The sequence below is a fragment of the Caretta caretta genome, chromosome 5 (assembly GCF_965140235.1).
Source record: "Caretta caretta isolate rCarCar2 chromosome 5, rCarCar1.hap1, whole genome shotgun sequence".
Taxonomy (NCBI): Eukaryota; Metazoa; Chordata; order Testudines; family Cheloniidae; genus Caretta; species Caretta caretta.
The window spans coordinates 16,040,031-16,065,818 of NC_134210.1; the positions used below are offsets into that span (position 1 = coordinate 16,040,031).

A 25,788-nucleotide genomic window follows, 5' to 3' on the forward strand; every position below is an offset into this window, starting at 1 on the left:
GGAACCCAGAGTTCATTTCCCTGATCTACTACAGACTTTCTGTCTGCCCCTGGGCCTCTCTGTCACTCTATTTCCCATCTATAAAATAGGAATAATACCACTTCTCTACCTGTGAGTTCACATACCTGGGGTCCACTATCGCACTCAACCTTTCACTTGAAACAGAACTCAACATCCGCATTGGAAAAGCTGCCACAACAATGTTTAGACTGAACAAGAGGGTATGGGAAAACAACAAACTGACAGAACGCACAAAGATCTGTGTTTATCGTGCATGTGTTATCACCACATTTTTGTATGGGAGCGAGACATGGACCTTATACTCTCATCAGGAAAAGAGGCTCAACAGCTTTTATATGCATAGCTTTTGTTTAATCTTTGGAATCTCCTGGAGGGACAGAGTCACCAACACTGAGGTGATCAAATGGGCCAGCAATACCCACCATGCAAACACTCCTCAAACAGAGATGCCTTCACTGGCTTGGGCTTGTGTGCCAAATGAATGATGGGTGCATTCCAAAGGACATCCTCTACAGCAAATTGGCATCTGGAAAAAGACCCAAAGGACGCCCAAAATTGTATTTCAAGGATGTGTGCAAGTGAGACCTCAAAGAAATGAACATGGATGTGGACAAATGGGAAGATCAGACTCAAGACCGCAGCCTATGGAAACAAGAGCTTAACAGAGGACTCCGGAGTTATGAGAGGAAGCTGTCCAGCTAGCAGAGGAGAAAAGACCTCGCAGAAGGCAGAGCCCAAAGCCTCGAAACATCACCTTTAAATGTGACAGATGCGGCAGAGATTCTCTCTCTCAAGTGGGTCCCTTCAGCCACGTTCGCGGCTGCCATAAAACCAACTGAGTAAATTCTTTACCTCTCAGGGATGCATACCCATGGTCTCTCAAGACTGAAGGATGCCTACTACTACTACCTGCAACGATAAATTAAAGATTGCAAGGCACTCAGATACTGCGATGATAAATTGTTTTGAATCTCATCTTACTCTTTTCACGAGTATGTTTATCTAAAATAATGAACATTGTAAATGGAACAAAGTACAGATGGCAGCACCAACCAAGGCATAGCAAACACACTTGTTATTGAACTATACTGAAATCCAACAATATTTAGGTTTCAGAGTAGCAGCCGTGTTAGTCTGTATTCGCAAAAAGAAAAGGAGTACTTGGGGCACCTTAGAGACTAAGCAATTTATTTGAGCATAAGCTTTCGTGAGCTACAGCTCACTTGATCGGATGCAAGCGATGAAGTGAGCTGTAGCTCACGAAAGCTTATGCTCAAATAAACTGGTTAGTCTCTAAGGTGCCACTAGTACTCCTTTTCTTTCAACAATATTTAGTTAGTCCTCCCTTATCATCCCCATTTACTCTGGCAGATCTGCTAGGAGGAAAGGAAGATTCCTTCACTATAGATTAGTCTTTTAGACACTTTTTAAGAGTACTGTATCACCAGCTCATGATGAAGGATTTTTCTGCATTTCAAAAACATTTTTAAATCTTACGCATGTTTTTTGGAATTCCCCTTGTTTAAATGGGCTCTGGGCCTATCAAGGTAGGACCCTGCCAAATAGAACATCCCTCCAAATCTCTTCTCTCACGCACGCACACACACACACTCCAATGTCCCTCCAAATATCTCTCTCTCACATACACACACACACCCCAACTCCAAACCCTACCAAGTCACAATTCCTCCCCTCTCAAAAAGGTCACCACCCCTAAAATACCTGCCCGGCCCCTTTCCCAGTGGAGATACACCTGCCCAAGGGAGGCCACTTCCAATGTGTCTCCCTGTGAGCTGGGGAGGCTCTGCGGAGAGGGCAGGTGTAGTGTAGGAAACTACTTTCTGTAGGAACGTGCTACTTATGGTGTACTGAGCATGCTCAGTAACATCTGCTGAAGCCACTGCCCTTCACCCTGCCCTTTCTAGACGTAAGATTCTGCTGACTGCTTTTTAAAAAGGTTAAAAAGAGGCAAAGGAGGCAAACCGGAGGAAGGTAACCAGGGTCTGAGCAGGCGGCGAAACGTGACTAATCAGGGGGGCGGGGGGTCAGCAGCTGGAGGCAGGGTTAGGGTAGGGCCTGAAGCGCAAAATTGCGGGGGGATGGACCCAGGGTTAAGCCCAGGGGTGAGGCGCTGCCAGAGGGTGCCAGAGAGCAAAACCCCACCACAGGCAGGGGTATGGGGGCTAACAGTTACCCCAGTGGACTGAGACACCAGTGTCTGCAAAAATGGGGGGGGAAAGGGGGCAGAGCGGCTTTTTTATTTACCCTCCCACAGGACAGTACCTGTCAGCATGGGCTTTCCAGGGCTAGGTTCTTAAAGGCACAAGCATCCCAAAGCCTAGTCACTGCAGCTCCTCTTTGTCTGATGTAACCTACTGAGGTGCTGCAGTGACTTAATTGACTTAATTCAGTGAAATATTTTACATATACCCCCCCTCAGAAACAAAGAATCCCTAATACGTGTATCTGACTGCATAGAGTCTCATAGCAATTCACCCATTTGTCTTTGCTGCTGCTGGGACTCTCGGGACTTCATCATTTAGCTTTGTCATTGTGCAGATGCATGTCATTTCACTATTTAATTTATATTTTAACAGCAAATACTCTTTGCAAATATGTATAAGTAAGTTTATGCTAGTAGTTTTAGCAATGACATCTGTGTTTCTAGTATTGCACTTGCTATTTTTTACTGTGATTTCTAATTTGGAATTTTTAATTCTAACTTTTTCTTCTTATTTTTAGAGCAGAAGTTTATTCTGTTGGGTCATGTGAGTTCCCATCTGACTGAATTTATGGACTGGTCTCAAAAACTTTGTTTTCATTCAATCCACCAATGGTGATTGAATTTTGCAACTGTTATTTTGCCTATCAATCCAGCCCTTAGTGTTTTTCCGCATACCACTGCTTGTGTGTACAACTGGATTCTCAAATATTCAATAAAGGCAGTATACTATCTCCTATAACAGCTTTCTCAAAGGAAAAAAATCTATTGTAACTTTTGCTGAACATTAGAACTGCCATAATGGGTCAGACGAATAGTCCGAGTAGTCCAGTATCCTGTCTTCTGACAGCAGCCAGAGCCAGGTGCTTCTAAGGGAATGAACAGAACAGGCAATCACTGAGTGAACCATCCCACTGTCCACTCCCCCCATCTGGCAGTCAGAGAACCGTTTAGGGACCACAGAGCCTGGAGCTGCATCCCTGATTATCTTGACTAATAGCTGATGCACCTATCCTGAGGGACTGACCTAATTCTTTGTTGAACCCATTTATATTTTTGGCCTTCAAAATATAATGAATACACATCTACAACCCCAAGATACTTTGACAACCACAAGAATTCTGAAGGCATGAGTTATACACCCTGAAGTCAAGACATTTTAATAAATACATGATATTTTGTTCTTATGCACTTCTTTGTTCCCGAGCCTTTAGGGTGCAGTAAGGCCAGTTCCACAAAAGCTGGAGCCCAAACATATGAATGAATCTTAGTCTACCCTCATACTTTTCCTATTACCTCTCCCAAACATTTCATATACCTAAGGTCATATCTACTCTACAAGTGTATGTTAACTCAAGTTACGGCAGCATAGGCTCACTACGGTTACTATGTCACTTGTGTGCATGCCTACTGAACTCCTTGTCTCAGTGTGAGGGTACTCACCAGAAGTACTTGCATAGAGTCAGAGTGAGGTGCACCATGAATAGATATCCCACTGTGCAACTCATCACAGTCCACCATACTGTATTTTGGGAAGCTTTCGTTTGGCCTTGTATGCTGGGGCCCAAACAGGTCGCACAGGGGCGACTGTACTCATGGGATCAATTTCCCATAATGCATTGTTAACCATCCCCTAATTTTATATGTATCCCATAAGTAAACATATATATAATGTTTGCACCTTTTTTTTTCTAAACCCACAAACCTGCCTGGCCCTCCTCACTCCCTGCCATCTCACACAGAAGCATGGAGCCTGATGACTCTCCACTATTGTCAGGAACGTTGCAATCCCAAGGTGCATGATCCTTTAGTATTTGCAGAGCAACAAGCATAGAAGTGGGGTGTGACATTATACTCCATATTCTTTATGAAAATATGCTTATGATATGGATATGACACAGCTAAGATATACTTTATGCAAGATCATTGATAAAGTTATGACCTACTGAATGTGTTTATCCAATTTGTATGCATGTATCATTTTTGTATCTGAAGATAGGAACATTGACCATGTCTCTGTATTTCAAATGTGCTATGTTGGATGAGGCCAGACAATGTGAGTGGCTCACTGAAGAAATGCACACAAGCATAAGGAACTGTGTGCAACAGAAACCTCTCAGAGATAGCTCTACACAATGGGAACTGTTTGACACAGGTCATGGCAAAAGAACCTTCCAGCAAGTAGGGGGGGAGATTTAAAAAGGGGGACAATGACAACATGAGGGGGCCTCACTCTCCCTCGCTCTGGGAAGACAGGCACTTCAGCCTACTGAGAATGAGAAGGATCTGACATTATCAACCACTGAAGAATAATTCAGGTGTGTATAATATCTCTTGTGTCTACACTTGCAGACATAGGCCTTTTCCTCACTGCTAAAAACTAATGAAAAAAAAAACCCCAAAACAAGTTAAGATTTAACAGTGAGGAAAAAGACTCAAGAAAATGTCTCAAAAATTAAATGAGAGAGCAATGAGATGACACGTGAGCGCCACGGCTCTGAGTGTAATTTTTGTGGTGATACCTTTTTGCTCCGTGTACGTGTATAACAGTGACAAAAGTGGAAGTCTGTATAAAGCACAATGGCAGATTTTCTGCCTATGAGCTTGCTTTCAAAAGGAATTAATATGTATTTCACATAACATTTATAATGCTTTTCACTACTCTCAATATTGTGTGTGCATTCAATGTTTCTTTACTAATAGACTGTATGACCTACTATGCAGTGGAAAGGGACTAATAAAAGATTTCTTTTTAAATGCTCAGACTTTCATTAAGGGTTTTTCATACAATAGCTATGAAACAGTGTGTAATGTTCTCTTCTGTGATCAATTCTCAGTGAAATCTTTTGAGGAAAAAATTGCACAGGTATTGGCATATAAAAGGAGTGACACATCCAGAAGGAATGAATAAAGCAGGAAGACTTAACCTGCATCGATTTGCTGCCAACTTTTCTTTGGAAGGTAAGCAATTATTTTTCTCATGTAATAAATACACAGAACACAATAGAATCTTCAGCATATACATGATGGTCCTGATCTCGCAACACTGGGATTACTTGAAGTGTTAAATTTACCTTCACTGGGACTAGGATTAGTTTTCTTCACATTTCCAAGAAAATCTCCTTTGCCTACTACAACAGGGCCTCCTCGGTTCCACTTCTGTCTCGGTATACAAACCACGCACTGATCCTTGTTCTGGTTCAACACCCTGTGCAGTTTATTTATAACTGAGTCCCACCTACAGATGTCAGCTGTCCAGTTTTCTACCGGAATGCCTGGTCGCAAACGGACCCTTGCAGCTCTGGTCAGCAATGCTGACCGGGCCGGTAGAAGTCCAGTCAGCGGCGCAGCATGGCTAAGGCAGGCTCCCTGCATTCTGTGGCTCCGCATGACTCCCGGAAGCAGTGGCATGTCCCCCCCTCCAGTTCCTAGGCAGCCAGGCGGCTCTGTGCACTGCTCTGCCCCTTCCACAGTCACTGGCTCCGAAACTCCCATTGGCCCAGAACCGTGGCCAATGGGAGCTGTGGGGGAGGTGCCTGTGGATGGGACAGCGCGCAGAGACGTCTGGCAGCACCTCGCACAGGAGCCGTAGAGGGGACATGCTGCTGCTTCTGGAAGCCACCTGAGGTATGCGCCACACCGAGACTGCACCCCTCACCCCCTCCTGCGCCCCAACCCCCTGCCCCAGCCCTGATCCTCCTCCCGCCAACCGAACCTCTCGGCCCCAGCCCAGAGCACCTTCCTGCACCCCAAACCCCTCATCTCCAGCTCCACCCCAGAGCCTGCACTCCCATACACAACCCACCCCCTGCCCCAGCCCAGAGCCCCTTCTCTCACCCTAAACCCCTCATTTTTGGCCTCATCCCAGAACTCACCCCTAGCCCAGAGCCTGTACCCCCTCCCGCACCCCAACCCCTTGAGCCAGCCCAATGAAAATGAGCGAGTGAGTGAGGGTGGGAGAGAGCAAGCGACAGAGAGAGGGGTGATGTAGTGAGCGGGGGGCAGGCCTTGGAGAAGGGGTCCAGCAGGGGTGGGGCCTCAGAGGAGGGGCAGGGCAAGGGTGTTTGATTTTGTGTAAGTAGAAAGTTGGTAACCCTAGTCCTACCACCTTCACAGCATACCTAGCGCCTTCACAAGCAAGGGGAAAGCAATTGCTCTCTCCTTCTCACTGCCTTTTTCCCCCCTTTCCACTTCCTTCCTGTGCCTGGCTAATGGCTTAATTAGCCTTTCTGCTGCCCCACCCACAAATTAGGCACAGGGCTGCTTCATCAGCTATGCCTGATTGGAGGTGCTATGAACAGAGTGCTGACTCAGGGTTTCTTACCTAGCACTCTGTCACACCTACATATGTAGACACTGTAACAATGTATTTCTCAGTTATATGACAAGAGTATGAAATACAAACATTACCAAAAAAGCCTAAATTGTATCTTTATTTCTCAAGTATGTTATCCAGTGTATCCTACAAACAACAGTCCATAAATGTTCATTGAACAACAACTTCTAGCTTAAAATTTTTATTTAACATCTACTTATAGTCATATATTGAAATGTTTCAGAGTAACAGCCGTGTTAGTCTGTATTCGTAAAAAGAAAAGGAGGACTTGTGGCACCTTAGAGACTAACCAATTTATTTGAGCATAAGCTTTCGTCAGCTACAGCTCACAAATGTCACTCACCCACCCCTTACCAAAGGCAGAATGACCCATTCTGTATTCAGCTATCTTGTATATGCATATGCCTTATAATGAATCTAGGACTTTGAAAATATCTGATAATTGCTTAAGCTCAGCAGGTGATGTCATCATATCTCCATCTTCTCTGATTATCAGAGGGGACACTTTTCCATTCCGCCAAAGGAAGCAAGATTGTCGTTGTGCACACCAGGAAACAAGCCCTACAACTCTTTGAACAGTATCATGACAGCTCACAGGGTAGACATCAAGGAATAGTCAAAACGACAATTGCCATGAACACAAATTATTATTGGCCTGGGATGACAAAAGACATTGCCGATTGGGTCTGTACCGGAATAAAACTAAATCCTGGAATATTTACTTTATATTTTAAAGACAAAGTTTACATTTACATTGCAAAGAACAGTAATTATACTTTTGCTGTAAAAGTACAATCCCTTCCCTTGCAATAATATTTTCATACAAGAATTTTAATGTCATCCTATTATTCCGTCTAAACTAGGTTTCGCGATGTCTGCATTGCCAGAAAGTGAGAAAGGAATTAAAGCTGGATATCACCCTGAAAAGCATAAAGGTGAGTTTTCAACTCTGAGACATCTACTAAATTTCTTCAGAATTTCCTTTTACCTTCCTTCCAGTGTCAAAGCATTAGGAATGTTCTTAGTATGAACTGCATATATATGACATCAAGTCTCATTCTCTTCCCTTAAAAACCGTTAAGAAATCTTATAGAGAGTCAAAGGTAATTGCTTATTATCCATTTTTACCATTGCTACACAATGAGGCCTTTAATTCCCAGCGAACGCAATGCATGTCAGTGGCACAACAGAGTGCAACAATGAGCTCTATTGCTCCTTGCACTTCTGTATTTCTGCAGGTTTATTATTGTATCATTTTTCTTATATGTATTCCTATATTACTTTTTTGTTGACTTCTTTTTATTCTGTTTTTACAAATGGAAATTAGATTCTGATAGTGTGGCTGTGTAACCCACATCACAATGTTCAGTATGCTTACTACTTATGAGCTTATTGAGAATATGAAATAAGAGAAATCCAAAATATGACTCCAACTGGTTCCCTTACATACAGGTCATTCGGCCCTTTGAATTGGTGGGAATGGATTTAATAGGACCATTACCAGCAACAAAGAAGGGATACCAGTATATACTGACAGCCACAAACTATCTTACAAGATGGGTTGAAGTATTTCCACTTCGAAATAAGTCAGCATCTGAGGTGTCAAAGAAAATGTACAAAATTATTCAGCGATTTGGATGTCCACAGCATATACTGACAGATTGTAGGTCAGAATTCATTAATGAGGTAAATACTTATTTCTGAGGTTGTTTTTGACTATGTCTTAAACCATACTTTCAGAACACAGATAGTTGACAGTGAACATGGGCTTCATTGCCCTTGTGAGTTTTTCTTTATGGGCATTTTTTCGACAAGTTTCTATGAACTCCCACTCAACTTTGGCAAGGATTACTGCTGGTCACCCCATCAGAGTTGCTATAACGTTTTATTCTTTGGTCTCTTTTTAGCCACCAAACCTGTCCAAAGGAAAGTTTATGGCATAACTTTTTTTCTTTCAGTATAACCGAGACATTGGCAAAAAATTGGGAATACAACGTAGCTTCATCAGCCCATAGCACCCACAAACCACTGGATTGGCTGAAAACACAAACAAATCCATTAAAAGGTAATTTTAGGGCTGGGAAAATTACAGTATTAATAGCAAGGAGAATGCACTATGACAGAAGCTACAAGTTGCTTCAAAATTTTAGTAAATTGCAAGTCTATTGTCTTGCATTTCAAGAAAAAAATAATCATACCAATGCACTAGGATGGCCTCTTTTCGCCCTTTGGATTGCATATAATTTCTCTCAGTAAAGACAGTCCTTTCCCCTCCCCCCCACAAATAATCCATCACCATTTGTTACAGAGCATTGCGGAAGTTGGTTGATGACACTGGGAGTCATTGGGACAAATTTCTTGGTGACATTTTATTTTCTTTGCAATCAAAACCAAACATAACAACCAAAATGTCACCCTTTTGACTACTGTATGGCTTTGAAGCAACATTGCCAGGCCAAGCCTCAGACAATTACACGTAAGTGTCTTTGAGAACCATCAACTTTCCGGTGCATGTGTTTATTCTGTGATTGTTCATTTTACAAAACACAACTCCTTTTCTATTTGTTTACAAAGCCAACAGATTTTGAGAAACTCAGTGAGGAATACTACAAAAAGAGTACAGCATAAATATGAAATCTAGCTGTGATGCTGACATTGAACTGGCTATTAGTAATATTTCTAAAGCACAAGAAAAGCAACAAATACAGTATGCCAAAACTAAGACTTGTAAACATGGGAAAACAACATTTGAGGTTGGGGACAGCGTCACGTTACTGAATGCGAGAAGGAAAACAAGAAAGGGAGGGCCGCTGCAACCTACCTACCGTGGACCATACAAAGTTACCACTGTAGAGGGCAAAACAGTTAAATTAGACAGGTTTCAGAGTAACAGCCGTGTTAGTCTGTATTCGCTGTAGCTCACGAAAGCTTATGCTCAAATAAATTGGTTAGTCTCTAAGGTGCCACAAGTACTCCTTTTCTTTTTTAGTTAAATTAGAAACCATCTCAGGGAAACTTTTAGGATCCATGTACAGTATTTCCCATTTAAAACTATTTAAAGAGCCTCCAACATTAGCTGCTGAAAACAGATCATAGGAAAACATGGAAATGGAAACTGTAGTGGATGACACTGTAAAAACAGCCACCTCAGAAGAGGTAGGAGAAATGGGAGGCAATATATCTCACAAGCCTCACGACAGCCACGTGATAAAGGTAGAGGTCACAGACACAGAAGAAGAGGAGTGTGTAGTGGCAGAAGTTGCAAGCAGTCATCCAAGTGATGCTGATGACATGCCTATGGAGGATGATAAAGACAAAGAATGGTTTCTCAAAGGTATTGCTTACCACACATTTGTTTTTAAAGAATTTGTTAACACTTTGCATGTCGATAGCTTTCATGTAAGAACGGTTTCATGATGGTCAAACAGAGGAAAAAGTAATTGCATTACCATGCACGTAATATGCATTTGGTTTTGTTTTTTTCGAGTAAAATTCATAATGACGCACAAGATTGCGGACAGACTGGAGGCCAAAGTAAGAAAAATCAGTTTGTATGACGCTGCATTTTGTGACCTGATGCTAGAAAGATGACTGACCGATGACATACGTTGAAATAGCTATAAACACAGAAGGTGATTGGATTGATTGCTCAGATGTTTTCAAATGTTAACTATTCTTTCAACATCTGTTGTAGGTTATTGATGCGTATCTGTGTTGTGTGGTCGAGAAAGCAAGTGGAAAGATAGGCCACTTATTGTGATGCTACATGGAAATAGCAAACATATCAATTATCAAACTATCAGATGAATATGTGCTAAGACATGTTTAACTGCACATAGCCTGGAATTGTGAATACAAACCTCTAATTGCTGCATCTCACTGTACTTACTGCTGCCAAACATGTACTCAGAAGTAATTTGAGGTATATACCTGAGATACAATCCGTGACATGTACAGAGCCACATTAGTTTTGATATACAGATCAGTGCAGCCATGATAGTAACACAAGTATATGCACTGCTTAGTCAGTTCTTAAAGTAAGTACAACAGAGCACATGCGGTCTTAAAAACGTAAGATTTGTCAACTATCTTACATATGTTTTTTGTAACAATAAGGATCTTTTCCATGCCCTTTTTTAAAAAATGAATTGCATTGTGTTTTTTGTGTGCCACATTAACAATTTCCTGGAGTGTTAACAGATGCAAGCCATCTCCTCAGTAGTTGCTACTAGCATTCTGTCAGGCAGAGCAAGCCAAATGAAAATGGAGAAGGTAAATGTTAACAAGCTTTCGTGCCCAACATGGGCAATTCCCATTTTCAGAAAGGCAGTTAAGCACAGTCTTAAGAAACAGTCAAAACTATTATGGCAGAGTTCATTCTGCTCCTCGGTGGGTTTCCCGCCTCCACTTAGCAGCAGGCGGGAGTATTCCTCTCTCCCTCAGAATTTCCCCATGCCCCTGGGCTTGCTGTGCACACCTTGCCTGAGCAGGGTTCCGCCCAGCCCCCTTGACGGGGGGAGCGGGAGGGGAGGCTCTTAGTCTGTGGTAACACCTCCAGACGTGGTGGCGACAGACCAGACACCCAGTTCAGTCTCTCCCCTCTGGTGGCGTTTCTTCCCTCAGACCTCCAGGGTTTGGAAGGGCTGTTCGCCCTGTTGGGCAGTGTTTCCCCTGCCCTTTGCCTCTGCACCTGTGGGGTTTCCCTCCTGGTGCTTGTCAGCGTCTGCACACCCACCTTTCCAGTGGTACGCCTTTCTCCCACAGCTCCTATCACGCACCTCTAGCTGGCTGGAGGGAAGGCTCTTAATAGGTTCTGACAAGCCCCTTGATTTACCCCAGGTGTCCCAATTATGGTGAAGTAACCCCTGCTCAGTTACCAAGGGAAAAGGGGCCTGTTTATCCTGGGGCTAATATACCTGCCTTCCACCACTCTCCTATAGCCATCAGGCCTGACCCCATCATACTATGCTATGTTGGGGAATGAGTAATAGTAAGCATGTCCTGAAATTGGGAAATACAATGTAATCCACACTGACTGCTTTGCTTCACAGGAAAGAAGAATTAAAAATGCAGTTATATTTGCAATGATCACAGAGTGGAATTCTGCGAAGTGATATAGTCGTGCTTCCTTTCAACTCTCCAAATCACTGGGTTATTGTGGTAAGATGCTTTCCAATGTTATACTTTGCGATTATCTGCACTTAATATATTATTACATAGGATTCAAATAGAGCTGTGTACCAGTGACATAATTTCCTGTTATACTGGGCTTTTAATAACTTCAATACATGGAAAATGAAAATGGAACTGTAATGTAAATCTTGAAATTCTGCAGTTTAGAAAATAAAACACTAGTGCAGAGATTGTGTTATTCTGTTTGCAATGTAAATATAAAGAATATAGTCTGCACTGTTGTATTCAAGGAACTAACAATAGGATTTTCTCTTGTGTATTAGTAACACACTACCAATGATAAGATCTGCATGCAATGTTTAGAAAAATCATTAGAAAATTGTTGCAATTATCATATTTCCAACAACATACGTTGATGCATGTTCACTTACAGATAACACTAATGGAAACCAAAGAGTTGGTAATAATTGACCCCTTGGGTAATGAGATGACATATGAAAGAGAATTCCTGAGGGATTGGAGGTGATTTTTACTTTCACAGTTCACATGTACTGTTATTGTGAAAATTGTTTTTAAAAACTGTTACAATGAGGATAATATCTTCCAGATAGCGACAAAGAGAAATGGAAACACCATGCACTTGTGCTTAATAATGGACATTGAGTGAACTTGTGAGATTTGAGCACAGCTAACTACTTCACTGAAAAAAGAACAGGCGTACTTGTGGCACCTTAGAGACTAACAAATTGGTCACAAAATACTAGCATTTAGCATGAGTTATGAGGTGTTAGTAGCAACACTGGCCACAGCAAAGCAAGTAATATATGTAGCATAAGACTCAGATACAATTATATGAAACCAAGTGCATACATGTGATCATTCAGTCCTTGCAAGCAGAGAAAGAAAGGTTTACAAAACATGTACAGAAATTGCAAGAAAAAGCAAAACCCTCTTATACAGTTGGCTACTGTACTTCCTTCAAATTTCAGGTCTTTCCTCTACCAACAAACAGCAAAACTGTCAGGGAATTGGAGAACCAAAATAGCGGAACACAAGAGACAAAGTGATGGGCACAACTGTGGACCACTAATCCTAAAGGTATTCAATACCAGATGTTCAATATTGATTGTTAATTATACATAATTATGATGTTTTTTCCAATTAGAAGTGTTATTAGTTTGCAGAAACATATTTACAGTATAAAGACTACAGTACTATAGAAACTACACAAGCGGCTCTAACTACATTTAGAAGAAAAATAGCAATTCTTTTAATGAAAGAGTCAGCTAATAACTTTGTTACATATACTTAATGGGCCCATAGCATATGGGAAGATAACTGAAAGAATGGAATAAAGTCATATCACAAAGAGTTATCTTAATACACCTACAATGGGATATGTCACATATTTGATTCTCTAATGGTGAATCTGCATGAATAATGTCTGTAAGTACTATTAAAAATGTGGTGGGAGTGAATGGTTGCTATTGATCAAGCAGTGAAATCTATGTCGATATCTTTATAGACCACCAGCAGTAAACCAAAATTTGGAAAATCATAGAGTGAGGCTCCAAATAAAATTTCAACTATGAGCCCCACACCCCACCCCCAAAAAGGAAAAGTATTTGCAAACCAGTAATTTTTTTGGTGTAATTGATACTAATGAATAAATCAAGCCTTCTATTTACAGTTTTGGTCACAATATAACCATTATTTGACAACATTTTATTGATTTTTTCAGAGAGTGTGGAGGACTACTGCTTATACTGCAGTTATGTGACTTGCAAAAAAAAAAAAAATAATAAAGATGGCATGATGGTAGGAAACACAAAATGGTATGAGAAACACACACCATATATCGGAGCAGAAAAGTAAGGAGAATATTTTTATGTGCAGTACAAGAACAAAGCTCATGGCCGAAGATGTAGCCAGTTGCATATTGTCCCAACGTAATAACCTGCCTAAGGATCACGATTTTTGTAATAATTCCACAGTAGCAAGTATTTCCACTGCTGCTGATAGTCATATCTTGAGTGATTATATGTTGAAACAATATTATTTTGTAACTTTTACCAGTTAGTTGAAATGATCTGTACAATTGTTAGTTTTGTGATTTAATTTTCTCATCTATTACTTATCAAAGGTGCAGTGCGACTCTTGTAAGAGGTGGACACATGTGCACTCCTTCCAGAGGGAATCAATGAAGAAAACCTGACTGATAGGAAGAAAGAGTACAGATGCAACAAGTGTTCATAGTTCAGCTATTTAACTAAAATGTACATTGTAGAATGATTTTGTTAAGAGGAGTATTTTGGTTTTCTTCAAATAACACTGCTGAAATATAAATGAGAAGTAGAGAAATGTAACAGTACTATACATTTCAGTAAAGAAAAAAGTGTTAATAACTGTATCTATAAATGTGTCCAGATGCTTTTTTTTTTTTAAATAAACTGTTGGAATGAAAACTAAAATGTTCTTGTTTATATATCTTGTTACAATAGTAAAGGTTTTATATTTTGAAAAATACCTCTCTATAGTTGAGTCCACATTTACAATGGGGATTTCACAATGGTAACAAATTGTGACAAGGCATCAATCATCCCTAAAGGTTTTCTACCTTTGAACTTTCTCATGCTGTGCTCTCAGGTTGATGTCCCGTCACATTCATACCAAATTGGGCCAGAGGTACCCTCCTCCATCACACTTTGCTACCCCTGGACCAGAGGAGGGGAAAGTTGAGAGGAGAAACTGGAGGCACACAAGGTGATGTGACTTGCCCAAGGTTACACAGCAAGTCAGTGGAAATCCTGGCTCACTTCCCTATATTTTTCTGCAGAATCCCAAGTTATAAACTTTCTGGATTCCCCTTGTAAATTCTTCAAAGGCCTCTCTGGTATACTCTCCTGCTGTATTTCCAGCAGCAGCAGCTATTACCTGGCAGGTTCATCAACTGAAACTCTCATCTTTCCAAATGTCATCTTGTGTGTATTTCATTTTGTGTTGAGTGAGAGAAGCCAGATGAAAATAGGGAGTGTGACTGGGATGGGCATGTGCAGAGCTGAGCCAAAAGCTCTGGGAAAGATAGAGAGATCTGTCTGATACTTGTTTAGATCACATTCTGTCAGCTGCAGTATTCAGCATCAATTATGCTCCTAATGTAAATAGCAGGATAGATTTGTTTATTTTGCGAGGCTGCTTCACTGGCTCATTTATTTGTTCATGGGAGAATCCTGAACCTCTAAAAAGCTATTCACCTCACTGAAACCACCACATTGTTTTTTCAATAGAACACTCTGCCTCCCCACTAGGTCTGTCTGAGTTTGAGATCCTCAGTAGCAACAGTTATAATCATTCTACGCCATGTTTTATAGAGATCATGAGCACTTTACCAACTGCAGGCCCAGTTATAGCTCTAAAGCTTGAACAATGGGGTGGAGGAGGAGAAGGTGGTACATCTTCAAGCAGTGGTGGTAGGAGGGGTGTTTGTGCTGGTGGAAGCGAGGGAAAGCCTCGGGGCCACCAGGAGCACTGTGGAGTGAGGGTTGCCCTCACCAGTATAGAGTAGATGTAGCAGTATACACACCACACAGTGCATGGCTTCTCTAGGGTGCTCATTATAGCTCAAGGGTGGGCAAACCTTTTGGCCTGAGGGCCACATCGGGGTTGCAAAACAGTATGGAGGACCAGGTAGGGAAGGCTGTGCCTCCGCCAACAGCCTAGCCCCAACCCCCATCTTCCCCCTCCCACTTCCTGCCCCCTGACTGCACCCCTCAGAATCCCCGACCCACCCAACCCCCTCTGCTCCTTGACCCCTGACCACCCCCTCCCAGGACCAACCGCCCCTAACCGCCCCCCCCCCGAGACCCCAACCCCTATCCAACCCCCCTGCTCCCTGTCCCCTGACTGCCCCGACCCCCATCCACACCCCCACCCCCTGACAGGCCCCCCAACCCATCCAACCCCCCCGCTCCTTGTCCCTGACTGCCACCTCCCGGGACCCCCCGACCCTAACTGACCCCTCGGGATCCCATCTCCTATCCAACGACCCTGCTCCCTGTGTCCTGACTGTCCCCCCCACCCCCCAAAACCTCCGCCCCATCCAACTGCCCCCTGTCCCCTATCTGCCCCCTGGGACCTCCTGCCCCTTATCCAACCCCCACCTCCTCCTTACCATGCCGCTCAGACCAGCAAGACAGGCTTATTGGAAAGCCTGGGAGGTGGGCGGGCGCAAGTCGTGCTGCCACCTCGCATGCAGGGGAGGGGGGAAAGCGGGGGAAGGGCCGGGGGCTAGCCTCCCTGGCCGGGAGCTCAGGGGCCGGGCAGGACAGTCCTGCAAGCTGGATGTGGCCTGCGGACCACAGTTGGCCCACCTCTGGTATAGCTGGTAGTGCCTTCTGCCCCTACCCATCTGCCATCAGGCAGCCGCAACATTATAGCTTCCACATGCATGGGAGTATTTGGGGGGGGAGGGAAAGGACTTTTTGCCCTCTTCTCACCTCCACCACCACCACTGTCTCTGTGGGATGGCAGCCATATTTTGACCTGTAATAAATAGATAGCAACTACTTCTGCCAGGAAAAATTTCAGGTGAGCATAGATGGCCCTCAGTAAGGGAAAGAGGAAATCCAAAATACTTCTCTCTCTCCTTTCTACCCAACCCCCAGAGAATAAAATATAGCTGCATGGAGACAAACCCATCTGGCTCATCTTTACCATACAGACTTCAAAATGTCTTTCTGAACAAGCCCTTTCATCTCCAATGAGCTATTACCACAGGAGCTCCCTGGAATCTACACTCCCTCTGATCAGAAACCTTTCCCAGTCGAGGCAACAAGACAAGTGCATTGCTGCCTGTGCATGCCTGCCAAGGTGACGAACTATAACGGTCGGAGATCGCACCAGCACAGAAGTATACTGAAGGCCAAGCCTAACGAAATTCAGAGTTTAAATTATCCACCTGTCCCACATCCCACTGCAATGAATCCAGGCAGGGTCGTTTGGAAGCTGAACGCTTTATGCTTTCACCCTACAGCACTGTCAAGTTTTAGTAAATTAGGGCACATCTGCACATAAAAACAACCCTACGTACCAGTAACTGCTAATGGCAACAATTCACTACCTCTCCCTGCTCCGGGTAGCACAGTCCGACAGTGTGAGAAACTGCTCGCTGTAGGAATTAGCTACATCAGGTGTAGCACGTTCCTACAGCGAGCAGTTTCTTACATTACACCACTTCTTCCTCCACCTGCCACCCGCTATCGCCCGCCCCCGTCCCAGCCCCAGCCCCTCCCCCCATGGCAACACCCAGACCTACTCCCCCCCTCACCCCTGACACCGCCCCCGCCCCCCAACCGCCATCTCCCGGGCAGCAGCGACCCCCACCCAGACACAACCAACCGCCAGCCCCACGCCTCGAGCCCCAGCCTACCCTAAGCCGCCCCTCCAGGCACCACCCCCTCTCCCCAGAGATGCTCAGCCCGCACCTTGGGAGGGGGGAAAGGGGGCGGAGACTCACCTGGCTCCCGCTCCCGTGAGAGGGGCTGAGGGGCGGCGGCTGTCGCGCCCCTCCCCGCGCGGCTGCCGGGCTGGCTCGCTCTCCGGACACCCCACACACCCGCGGCTCTGCCGGGATCAGGCCGCGTCCATCTTTCCACGTCGTCACCGCCGCAGCTTCCCCTCCCCCCGCTGCGTCCGTCCGCGGCCAGCGACAGGCGAGGAGGAGCATGCTGGGAAATGTAGTTCTCTGCGCGGGGGGAGACTCTGCGTGAGCGCTGGAGGAGCAGCCTGCCTAACTCCTGCTGAGCGCGTCCACGAACGGGGAGAGGGGGGCCTGCCCCAGGTCGTGTGCCCCTAGGGGGAGGGCAGGAAGAGAGGGGACGGGACCTGCCCCAGGTCCTGTGCCCCTAGGGGGAGGGCAGGAAGAGAGGGGACGGGACCTGCCCCAGGTCCTGTGCCCCTAGGGGGAGGGCAGGAAGAGAGGGGACGGGACCTGCCCCAGGTGGTGTGCCCCTAGGGGGAGGGCAGGAAGAGAGAGGAGGGGACCTGCCCCAGATAGTGTGCCCCTAGGGGGAGGGCGGGGGACCTGCCCCAGGTGGTGTGCCCCTAGGGGGAGGGCAGGAAGAGAGAGGAGGGGACCTGCCCCAGGTCGTGTGCCCCTAGAGGAGGGCGGGGGACCTGCCCCCGGTAGTGTACCCTCAGGGGGGGGGCAGGAAGAGAGGGGAGGGGACCTGCCCCAGGTCGTGTGCCCCTAGAGGAGGGCGGGGGACCTGCCCCAGGTAGTGTGCCCCTCGGGGAGGGCAGGAAGAGAGGGGAGGGGACCTGCCCCAGGTAGTGTGCCCCTAGGCAGGGAGAGTGGGAGGACCTGCCCCATGTAGTGTGCCCCAAGGGGAGGGGAGGGAAGGGGTGGGAACCTGCCCGAGGTAGTGTGCCCTTAGAAGAGGGCAGGGAGAGAGGGGGGGGACCTGCCCCGGGTAGTGCCCATAAGGCAGGGAAATCTACCCCAGTTACCATTCACTGGAGGACAAGAGAGGGGCTTGAATCAGGCATTTCTCCCTTGCAATGGGGAGAGAGAGAACTGTCCTTGCCTCAGGAGCATGACCTGAACGCCCTTTCCTACTGCATTATTCAGCAAAGTTTCCTTGCCGTATTCGCCATGTTGCTGTGTTACAAATTGTGTTGACTTACTGTCAGTGCCTTAAAGTTTATCTCCAGGGTGTGGTGTAATTTACCCTTAATATAAGATGCTTTAAATATTGGTAAAGGGGTCTTAAATCACAGGGTAGGGCATAAGCCAAGAGAAAAGGGAAAGGCTCAGGCCTGAATTTTAAACTTGCAATTAATGTTCAAGATACATAAGACAGCAGAAGTCATCCAGAGAGTACTGGTATAAAAACCTAACAAGAGAGAGGCAGTATTAACAACCTGATGTGTTAAAAAATTGTGAGACAAGCTCAAGAGATTGGGTTCATTCAATTTAAAGAATACACTTTGGACTTGTTTTATTTGCATTCTGGTTTTTGAAACTATTAGCATTCAGACTGGACTTTTTAACAGAGAAAGTTACCAAGGATTGTGGTGGATTCTCTACTGCTGACAATTTTTAAGTCACGATTAGATGTTTTTCGAAAAGATGCGTTCTATTTTTGAACAGGAATTAATGCAGGTATATGGCCTCAGCTATATAAGAGGTTAAACTAGATGATCACAGTGGTCCCTTCTGTCCTTAGAATCTATTTTTTTCATGTTTTTCTTTCACAACTGTGAGAAGTTTATTAGAAACTTTCTATTAAACAAATGCCAATATTCTCATTTACCATGTGACTCCAGGAGCTGAAGCTTTAAGAAAGACTATCTAATCTTCTATCTAAAGTACTTATACAGCTCTCATCACTATAGTACCAGAGCACTTCAGAATCGCAACAGCCCAGTGAGATAGGAAAGTGCTGTTATCCTGACATAGGGACAGGGGCTAAGGCTGTGTTTACACTACAGATTTACAGCGGCTCAGCTATACCGCTGCAGCTGCACCACTGTAAGATCTCCCATGTAGCCGCACTATGCCGATGGGAGAGAGAGCTCTCTCCTCAGCATAATTAAACCATCCTCAAGAAGCAGCAGTATCGATGTTGGCAGGAGAGCAGCCAAGGGGTGTTTTGTTTAATAAATGCTCCCAAGAGTGAGATCCCAGATAACAAGATCCAGGATGATTTACTTTGCACCTGTTAGTTAAAAGATTCTCAAATACTCAAACTATAACTGGGGATTGCTTCATCCACTAATAAATGCCATTACCTTAGGGGTGGAACACAGGAGCTGTTTAACAGTGCATAACCATATTTTAGGATGGAAAGAAAAAAATTGTATCCCCTTGATTCTACAGGGGAATTTAAGTAGGTAGAGTATAGCTAATTTAGTCAGGACATCAGAATTAATGCAAACTCATGCGAAAAGTACTATGGGATCTTAATGATCTCATGTGGTTGGAGTCCCAATTGTATGTCTCCTCCAAAACCACCAGTAGTACAGGGGCCCACTAGACTATCACCTACTGAGCCAAGATGGCTGAGATAATATCTTTTTGTTGGACCAACTTCTGTTGGTGTAAGGAACAAGCTTTCGAGCTCCCACCATGCATTTAAGTGTGACATTCTGAGTACCTTTCCCAGACCTGAAGAAGAGCTCTGCATAAGCTCAAAAGTTTGTCTCTTTCACCAACAGAAATTGGTCCGATAAAAGATATTACCTCACCCAACTGGTCTCTCTAATATTCTGGGACCAATAGGGTTACAAAAACACTGCAGATATTACCTACTGCATCACATACACTACTGGCTGCAGGATTTGGGTTTTCTTTGGTTGTCTCATATTTAATTGCTAACTAATTGCATCCATGTTTAGCTTATAAGATCTGATATGTTCACAGTCCAATGTGGAGTGATGTGACTCCATCAGTCAATGTCTATTTAACTTGTTTAGATTTTAGTTTTTAAATCATTATTGTTCATACACAGTCCCCTTTACATTGGGACATTTATAACCTTGACTCACAGAACTTGGATCCTAGTCATGGATTCATAAAACACCCACTTTCCTGGAAACAACTATAATATTGCAGTTGTCATGCTTCTGATTAATTCTGCTTATAGCCAGAGGCTTTTCTCATTACCTCTTGAGATATTCTGGGATATTCCTTAATGTCTTGGCCTAATTTCATTTTCTGATAATAGTACAGTACTTTCAATTCATGGGAATTCAGATAAATATAAAAAGTGGAAGGAAAAGCAACTGTTACAGAGATAGGAACATAGGATTTGGCATACTACATCAGATTCTTGGGTTATCTGATCACTTACCCTGCTTCTGGCAACATCCAGTGTGTGTATGTATATAGCTATGTAGCACGTTATTTTAAGATTTTCTATTGTGTCCATCAATATCTATTCAATTAAGTATCTCATGCTTCTGCTGAGTGAAGAGTAATAATCTAGGTGGGAGCCTCCCAAGAAATTTAGGAGGCCTAAGAGAAGCAGGGAGGAGTGACTGCAGAAGGGAAATGTGTGAACCATATCCCATGACTCTGCAGACAAACCCACCAACCTCAGCATCAGCCCCAGCACCCTCTGTAGAATCTGTTTTATGGATTCCTGCTTGCAGAGACTCTGCCTTCACCTGTGATCCTCAGGGCAGAGCTGTTGCCTCATCTGATTCTATAGCCACTAGAGGCCATGTTCCCCTCCTCACCCCATTACCCTCTGCAACAAGTGTCATTTCCTAGCCTACAAATGCTTGACTTTGCAACCTTAGTGTTTTGAATGTAATTTTTCCTAGCAGCTTCATTGCAGGGAAGGTCCTGCATGGCCCCTGCAGCTCTGAGCTAGAGCATGCTCAACACAAATGGAATCTTTGGAAGAACTGTGAAGCCAAAACAACAAGTCTGACTATCTGCATACTGAGATCTTTCAAAGGCTTATAACTTGGGCAAGTGTTCACAGGGACAGCAACAGGAACAAGAGACTCGGGTTAAATTTCAAGTCCCTGCTCCAAAGCTCATTAGCCCTAGAGCTTCTCAACAAAATGGGTGCAAAAAAATTTAACCTGGCCAAAAGAACACTTTCCCCTAATCTCATTCTTGGAATCAGCTGAACCATTTTTTTTTAAAGTTAACAAAGACTTCAGGCTGAGACAGGCACTAAAGCATGGAAAATTTCAATCTCAATGGTTGAAGTTTGGCAAAGTTATAAAAAACTGCAACAGGGTTTTATTGTGGAACTTTAACTACAGGTGTTACCTGTGCCATACAGAATAAAATAATCAACTGTTAAGTGGAATATTAAAATAAGAAGTTCAGTTCCCCCTCCCCTCTACCATGTATTAGTCATACAAGAATGTTTCCTATTATCTTTTCAAGTTCAGTTTTAGGACATCCCAAGAGATGGGGCTCCAGCCACATGCATTGGAAGAGTGGGCCAGAGCCTGATATACATCAGTAACTTTTCCTATTTTCATTCCATTACTCCTAGTTATGCCCTCCATGAACCACCCAAAATAGTTCTTCTCCAGACTGATGACATTTTTGGACCGTTCAGTAGGAGGCCCTCCACCCATCGGTCATTATTGCTTCTGTCCTCTGAATTGCCTCAACTCATGTACCACTCCAAACAGAACAGTATCCCACCTGCACTGGAGAGGTATACAGAAAGGGACTATTACCTTTATACTCTGCAGAGCTGAGAGGCATGTAAAACAGCACAGTTTCCATTAATGAAGCACAGCAGGACAGGAAGCCTCTTTCTATTGGGGGTCAGACCTGGCACAGCATGAGAAGTCAGGAAGCCACCACAAACAAAGCAAGCTGTTCAGATGCCATCCCTGTGGTGGGGTCCCGGTCTATATAATATTCCCCTGAGCTTTGAGACCTTTCCATTACAAGAACAAAAATTTTAAATTAGAAAAAACAAAACTAGAAACATTTTTATAAGAAACAAATGTTTTAATAAAATGCCAGTTTGTTTTAGTTAAGTTACACAAGCAGGTTAACCAGATTTTTCTGGACTCATTCTGAATTTTACAATTCTGACATCTACCATCTTAACTACAGCAGCTTGCACAAAGTAGTAATTCTCTCATGCTATGTCCCTGCCATTCCTCCGGGCTTGCTTTCTGCATCCAATAAACTAAATATATCCTGTAAATACTGCACCTATTCTAGCTTATTGGTTACCAGGTGGAGATCTCTTTTATAAATTTTCTTCAGAGCATTGCCAAGAAACACGCTGGTGTCCTCAGTACAATCCATAACATGTTTAGCAGGGATGGGGAAAGTTATAGCTCTTAGAGCAAGAGATTGCACATTACTCCATCAAACTATATTGGATGAAACCCTAACCTTTCGCATGCAGCTCTGAGAGCAGAGTAATGAGCTACAATGAAGTTTGATTTTCAGGAACTGTTGTAAAATACATAGATTTTAGATGAATTACAAGACAACTATAAGAATTTGACACATTTACCATGTAAAGCTTCATTTATTGATAAAAATAAATTAATCTAGGATATCTAACCATATCATCTGAACTGCATTACAGATGCAGAGAATTTCAGTGAGGAAAATGTAGTAAGGAATAAGAATAGTTTAAAACAACTTAAAGAGAAAGCTGCTAAATTCACACATTTCAGTGGCAGAGGAAACCCTCTGCTACAAACAACTCATGCTTCGTTTCAGGTAGAAGGGCCACCAAATCTCAAAGAGGAACAATATCACCAGTTCACATTGTGCAGCAATGAGAAGCTCCTAACGAACAAGTTCCTTTAATCAGTCTTCTTGTCAGAAACTTCCATTGATCCCTCCGTAGTGAATCCATTTGCGACCCCATTGCTTTCAATCTGAAATTGGAAGTAAATGATAGTACCATGAACCCATGTCAAAGAAACAAATTCTTCACATTCAGAACCCTAGAGTTTAGTTGGGGAGGAAAGAATGAAGAGACAAGTTCAGAACATCTGCCTCAGTTCTGAGAAATTTGCAGTAACAGACTGAAATTTAAAAAAGTTAGGTAAAGCCTTATATACAATTCTTACTTTCTAAAAGGCCAGAGGAAAAAAATGTATATAGAAGAGCTTATGCCCATTTCTTTGGATATTAAAGTGCAATTATGGTACAAAAATGTTACCACGTTAAAAAACCACAGCACTTGAAACATGTTGGTCAGTACACACTATTGTTTACTGCGACTGCAGAACCAGTACAGGAAACTGGCTTCTGTTCTGCTTAATGCATCAGATTTGTCATTTAAGATTTAATTCCTGAATTTTTCGGAGTGAAAAACTTTTCTGACTCCTTACTTTTCAAGCAGAACTATTAGCTATAGCTGGGATAGAGCATGCCATTCTACAATGACTCTGTTCTCTCTAAGAGGTCTCAGAGGTTGATTTGGGGCAATTGTTCTTCCTACTTGAGAAAACTGTAGCTGGTTAAAAGAAAAAGTAGTACCTGTGGCACCTTAGAGACTAACAAATTTATCTGAGCATAAGCCTTCGTGAGCTACAGCTCACTTCATTGAATGCATCCGATGAAGTGAGCTGTAGCTCACGTAAGCTTAAGCTCAAATAAATTTGTTAGTCTCTAAAGGTGCCACAAGTACTACTTTTCTTTTTGCGAACACAGACTAACACGGCTGCTACTCTGTACCTGGTTAGACATTCACAACCTTTTCTGTCATATCTGAATTTCCCCCAAAACAATCCACCATGCCCTTGTGACTTCCAGGTTGGATTGTTATAGGGTGCTCTACTTGGGGATTCCATGCTTAGCTACCTCCCTCCCTCCCATATGTATTAAAATATATTACTTACCTTATACATTCCAGAATCATCTGTTGGGCCTAGGTTTGTGGTTGAAGTCCCCAGAATAGTTCCAGTACTGTCTCCTTGGCCTTGTTTGGTGGCCAGTGTTCCCTGCACAGATTTCCTAGGCCATATGCGCTTAATAAAAGGTGAAATTATAGGGTAGACATATGGCTCAAGGAATTTCTTATAGACCCAGAGCAGAACTGGAATGACAATACAAGGAATGCACACCATGGTTCTTTCCAATCCTCTGACAGAATCTGTTGATACAAGAGGCAATAAAATAGCACTGAAAACCAAGGGACTGACATTTTAAAAAGTCTTAAAAAAACAACTTATAAAAATCTTTGCAATGCTTTAAGTTTAAGAAGCCAGTCTCTAATTTAGATCAACATGTCTTCTGCTTACTATTCATCCTTCCAACAGCTTATACAATAGAAACAGTGAAGATCTTAGTCACCCTGTTCTGCCTCCTCTTCATGTTGTATAAAGGGGACCTGAAGATTTCCCTGCTTATTTCTTTATATTAGAAATTCAGGTGCTGTCTAAAAGACTAAGAATAGAGAGTTCATGAAATAAGAAAGTGAAGGCTGAGCAACGGAAAGGGGAAGGGATTTTAGTCAGTGTTAAATTCTTTGTTTTCATAAATTCTATTTAACATTGTGGATAGAGGAAATCTTTGTTAAAACCTCAGTCGATCCCAACTCTTCCATTAAGTTATGCATGCAAGCAATCAATGTGTGTCTAGACACCCCTTCTCCCAAAAAGTTTTCCAGCAAAGACCAGAACTGGCATGCATTACATTTCAATGGCCAGATGGTTTCAAGGTCAGTATTCTTTTTACCCAAGAGGTTTTTTTTGTTTTGTTTTTGCAGCCACAAAGCTGGAATTGTTGACTGAGAAGTTTTCTATTAGAAAACCAGCACAAAGGATTGAAACCAACCAACAAAAGCATGAACTCTTGTCCTGTTTATGACACAGATTCCTAAAAGGATTTATTTCCAGAAGCTGGAAGGAAAGGATAAGCACAAAAAACGCCAGGGGCCCAGCCACCTCCACAAGGCCAGAAGCAACCCTGGGCATAGGGCAAGAAGGGCCTGGCGTCTTTCACCGCCTCCACCTCGCACGGGGGTCACACGCTTGGGGGAGGGCGTCCAGGGCACCAGAAATGAGGGGAAGGAGGAAAGCAGGCAGGGGAGGAGGGAATCCGCGCAGGGACAAGCCGGTGGGGCGGGAGCTCAGTCAGGGACGGCGGGCGTGGGGAGTTCTCCCTACACCGGGGGAAGCCGCCAGCTCCCCTTCCCGCAGGGGCGGCGCCCGGCAGGAGGCGCGGGGAGGCAGAGGGAACAGCCCCCCCCCCATTATGAACGGAGGGAGGGGGACGGACAAGGGACTCCCTGACCGCAACGGACCCACCTGCCGGCTCCTCCTCCTGCAACGACCCCAACCGCAGCCAAGCACCGCTCGGGCTGTGAGCGACGCCGCGCCGGAAGCCGCCTCTTCACTTCCGCCTTCCGGACGGGATTGATGACGTCGCCGGCCCAGCGCCAATGGGAAAAGGAGCCCCGTTGATCACGTGCGCAAAACATGAGGGGTGGGCGTGGCCGCCAACCGCCAGGACACCAGAGGCAAAGCGGCAGCGGCCAAAGCTGCGGCGTCCGGACCGTTTCTGCCCCCGCCCGCCGTGTCTCGAGCCGGCCGGGAGCGCCGAGAGCCGCGGCCGGGGAGAGTC

At 44.1% G+C, this 25,788-nt stretch overlaps 2 protein-coding genes across 6 annotated transcripts in view; both read right to left on the minus strand.

The window, feature by feature from the left end:
• DYM (dymeclin) overlaps window positions 1–17,391 on the minus strand; it is a 385,584-nt gene extending 368,193 nt beyond the window's left edge. For 3 of the 5 annotated variants that reach the window (XM_048851023.2, XM_048851025.2, XM_048851024.2), the window contains exon 1: window positions 17,227–17,391. The gene's annotated coding sequence lies outside the window, so the exon portion shown is untranslated. The remainder of the gene's footprint in view (window positions 1–17,226) is intronic. The other 2 variants (XM_048851027.2, XM_048851022.2) reach the window with 1 other exon arrangement.
• A 4,788-nt stretch (window positions 17,392–22,179) lies between these two features.
• C5H18orf32 (chromosome 5 C18orf32 homolog) lies at window positions 22,180–25,632 on the minus strand. Its single transcript, XM_048851036.2, has 3 exons — window positions 25,473–25,632; window positions 24,063–24,316; window positions 22,180–23,093 (listed from the first exon to the last, which is right to left on the minus strand). Exons 2-3 carry the CDS (start codon window positions 24,288–24,290, stop codon window positions 23,019–23,021), a joined length of 303 nt encoding a protein of 100 aa, XP_048706993.2. The 5' UTR covers window positions 24,291–24,316; window positions 25,473–25,632; the 3' UTR covers window positions 22,180–23,018.
• Between the last annotated feature and the right edge of the window lie 156 nt (window positions 25,633–25,788).

Coding starts and splice junctions, on each gene's coding strand:
- C5H18orf32 (XM_048851036.2), bottom strand. CDS start 24,290: ATGGTGTGCATTCCTTGTATTGTCATTCCAGTTCTGCTCTGGGTCTAT. Junction 23,094..24,062: donor ATGATTCTGGAATGTATAAG/GTAAGTAATATA, acceptor TTCCAATTTCAG/ATTGAAAGCAATGGGGTCGC.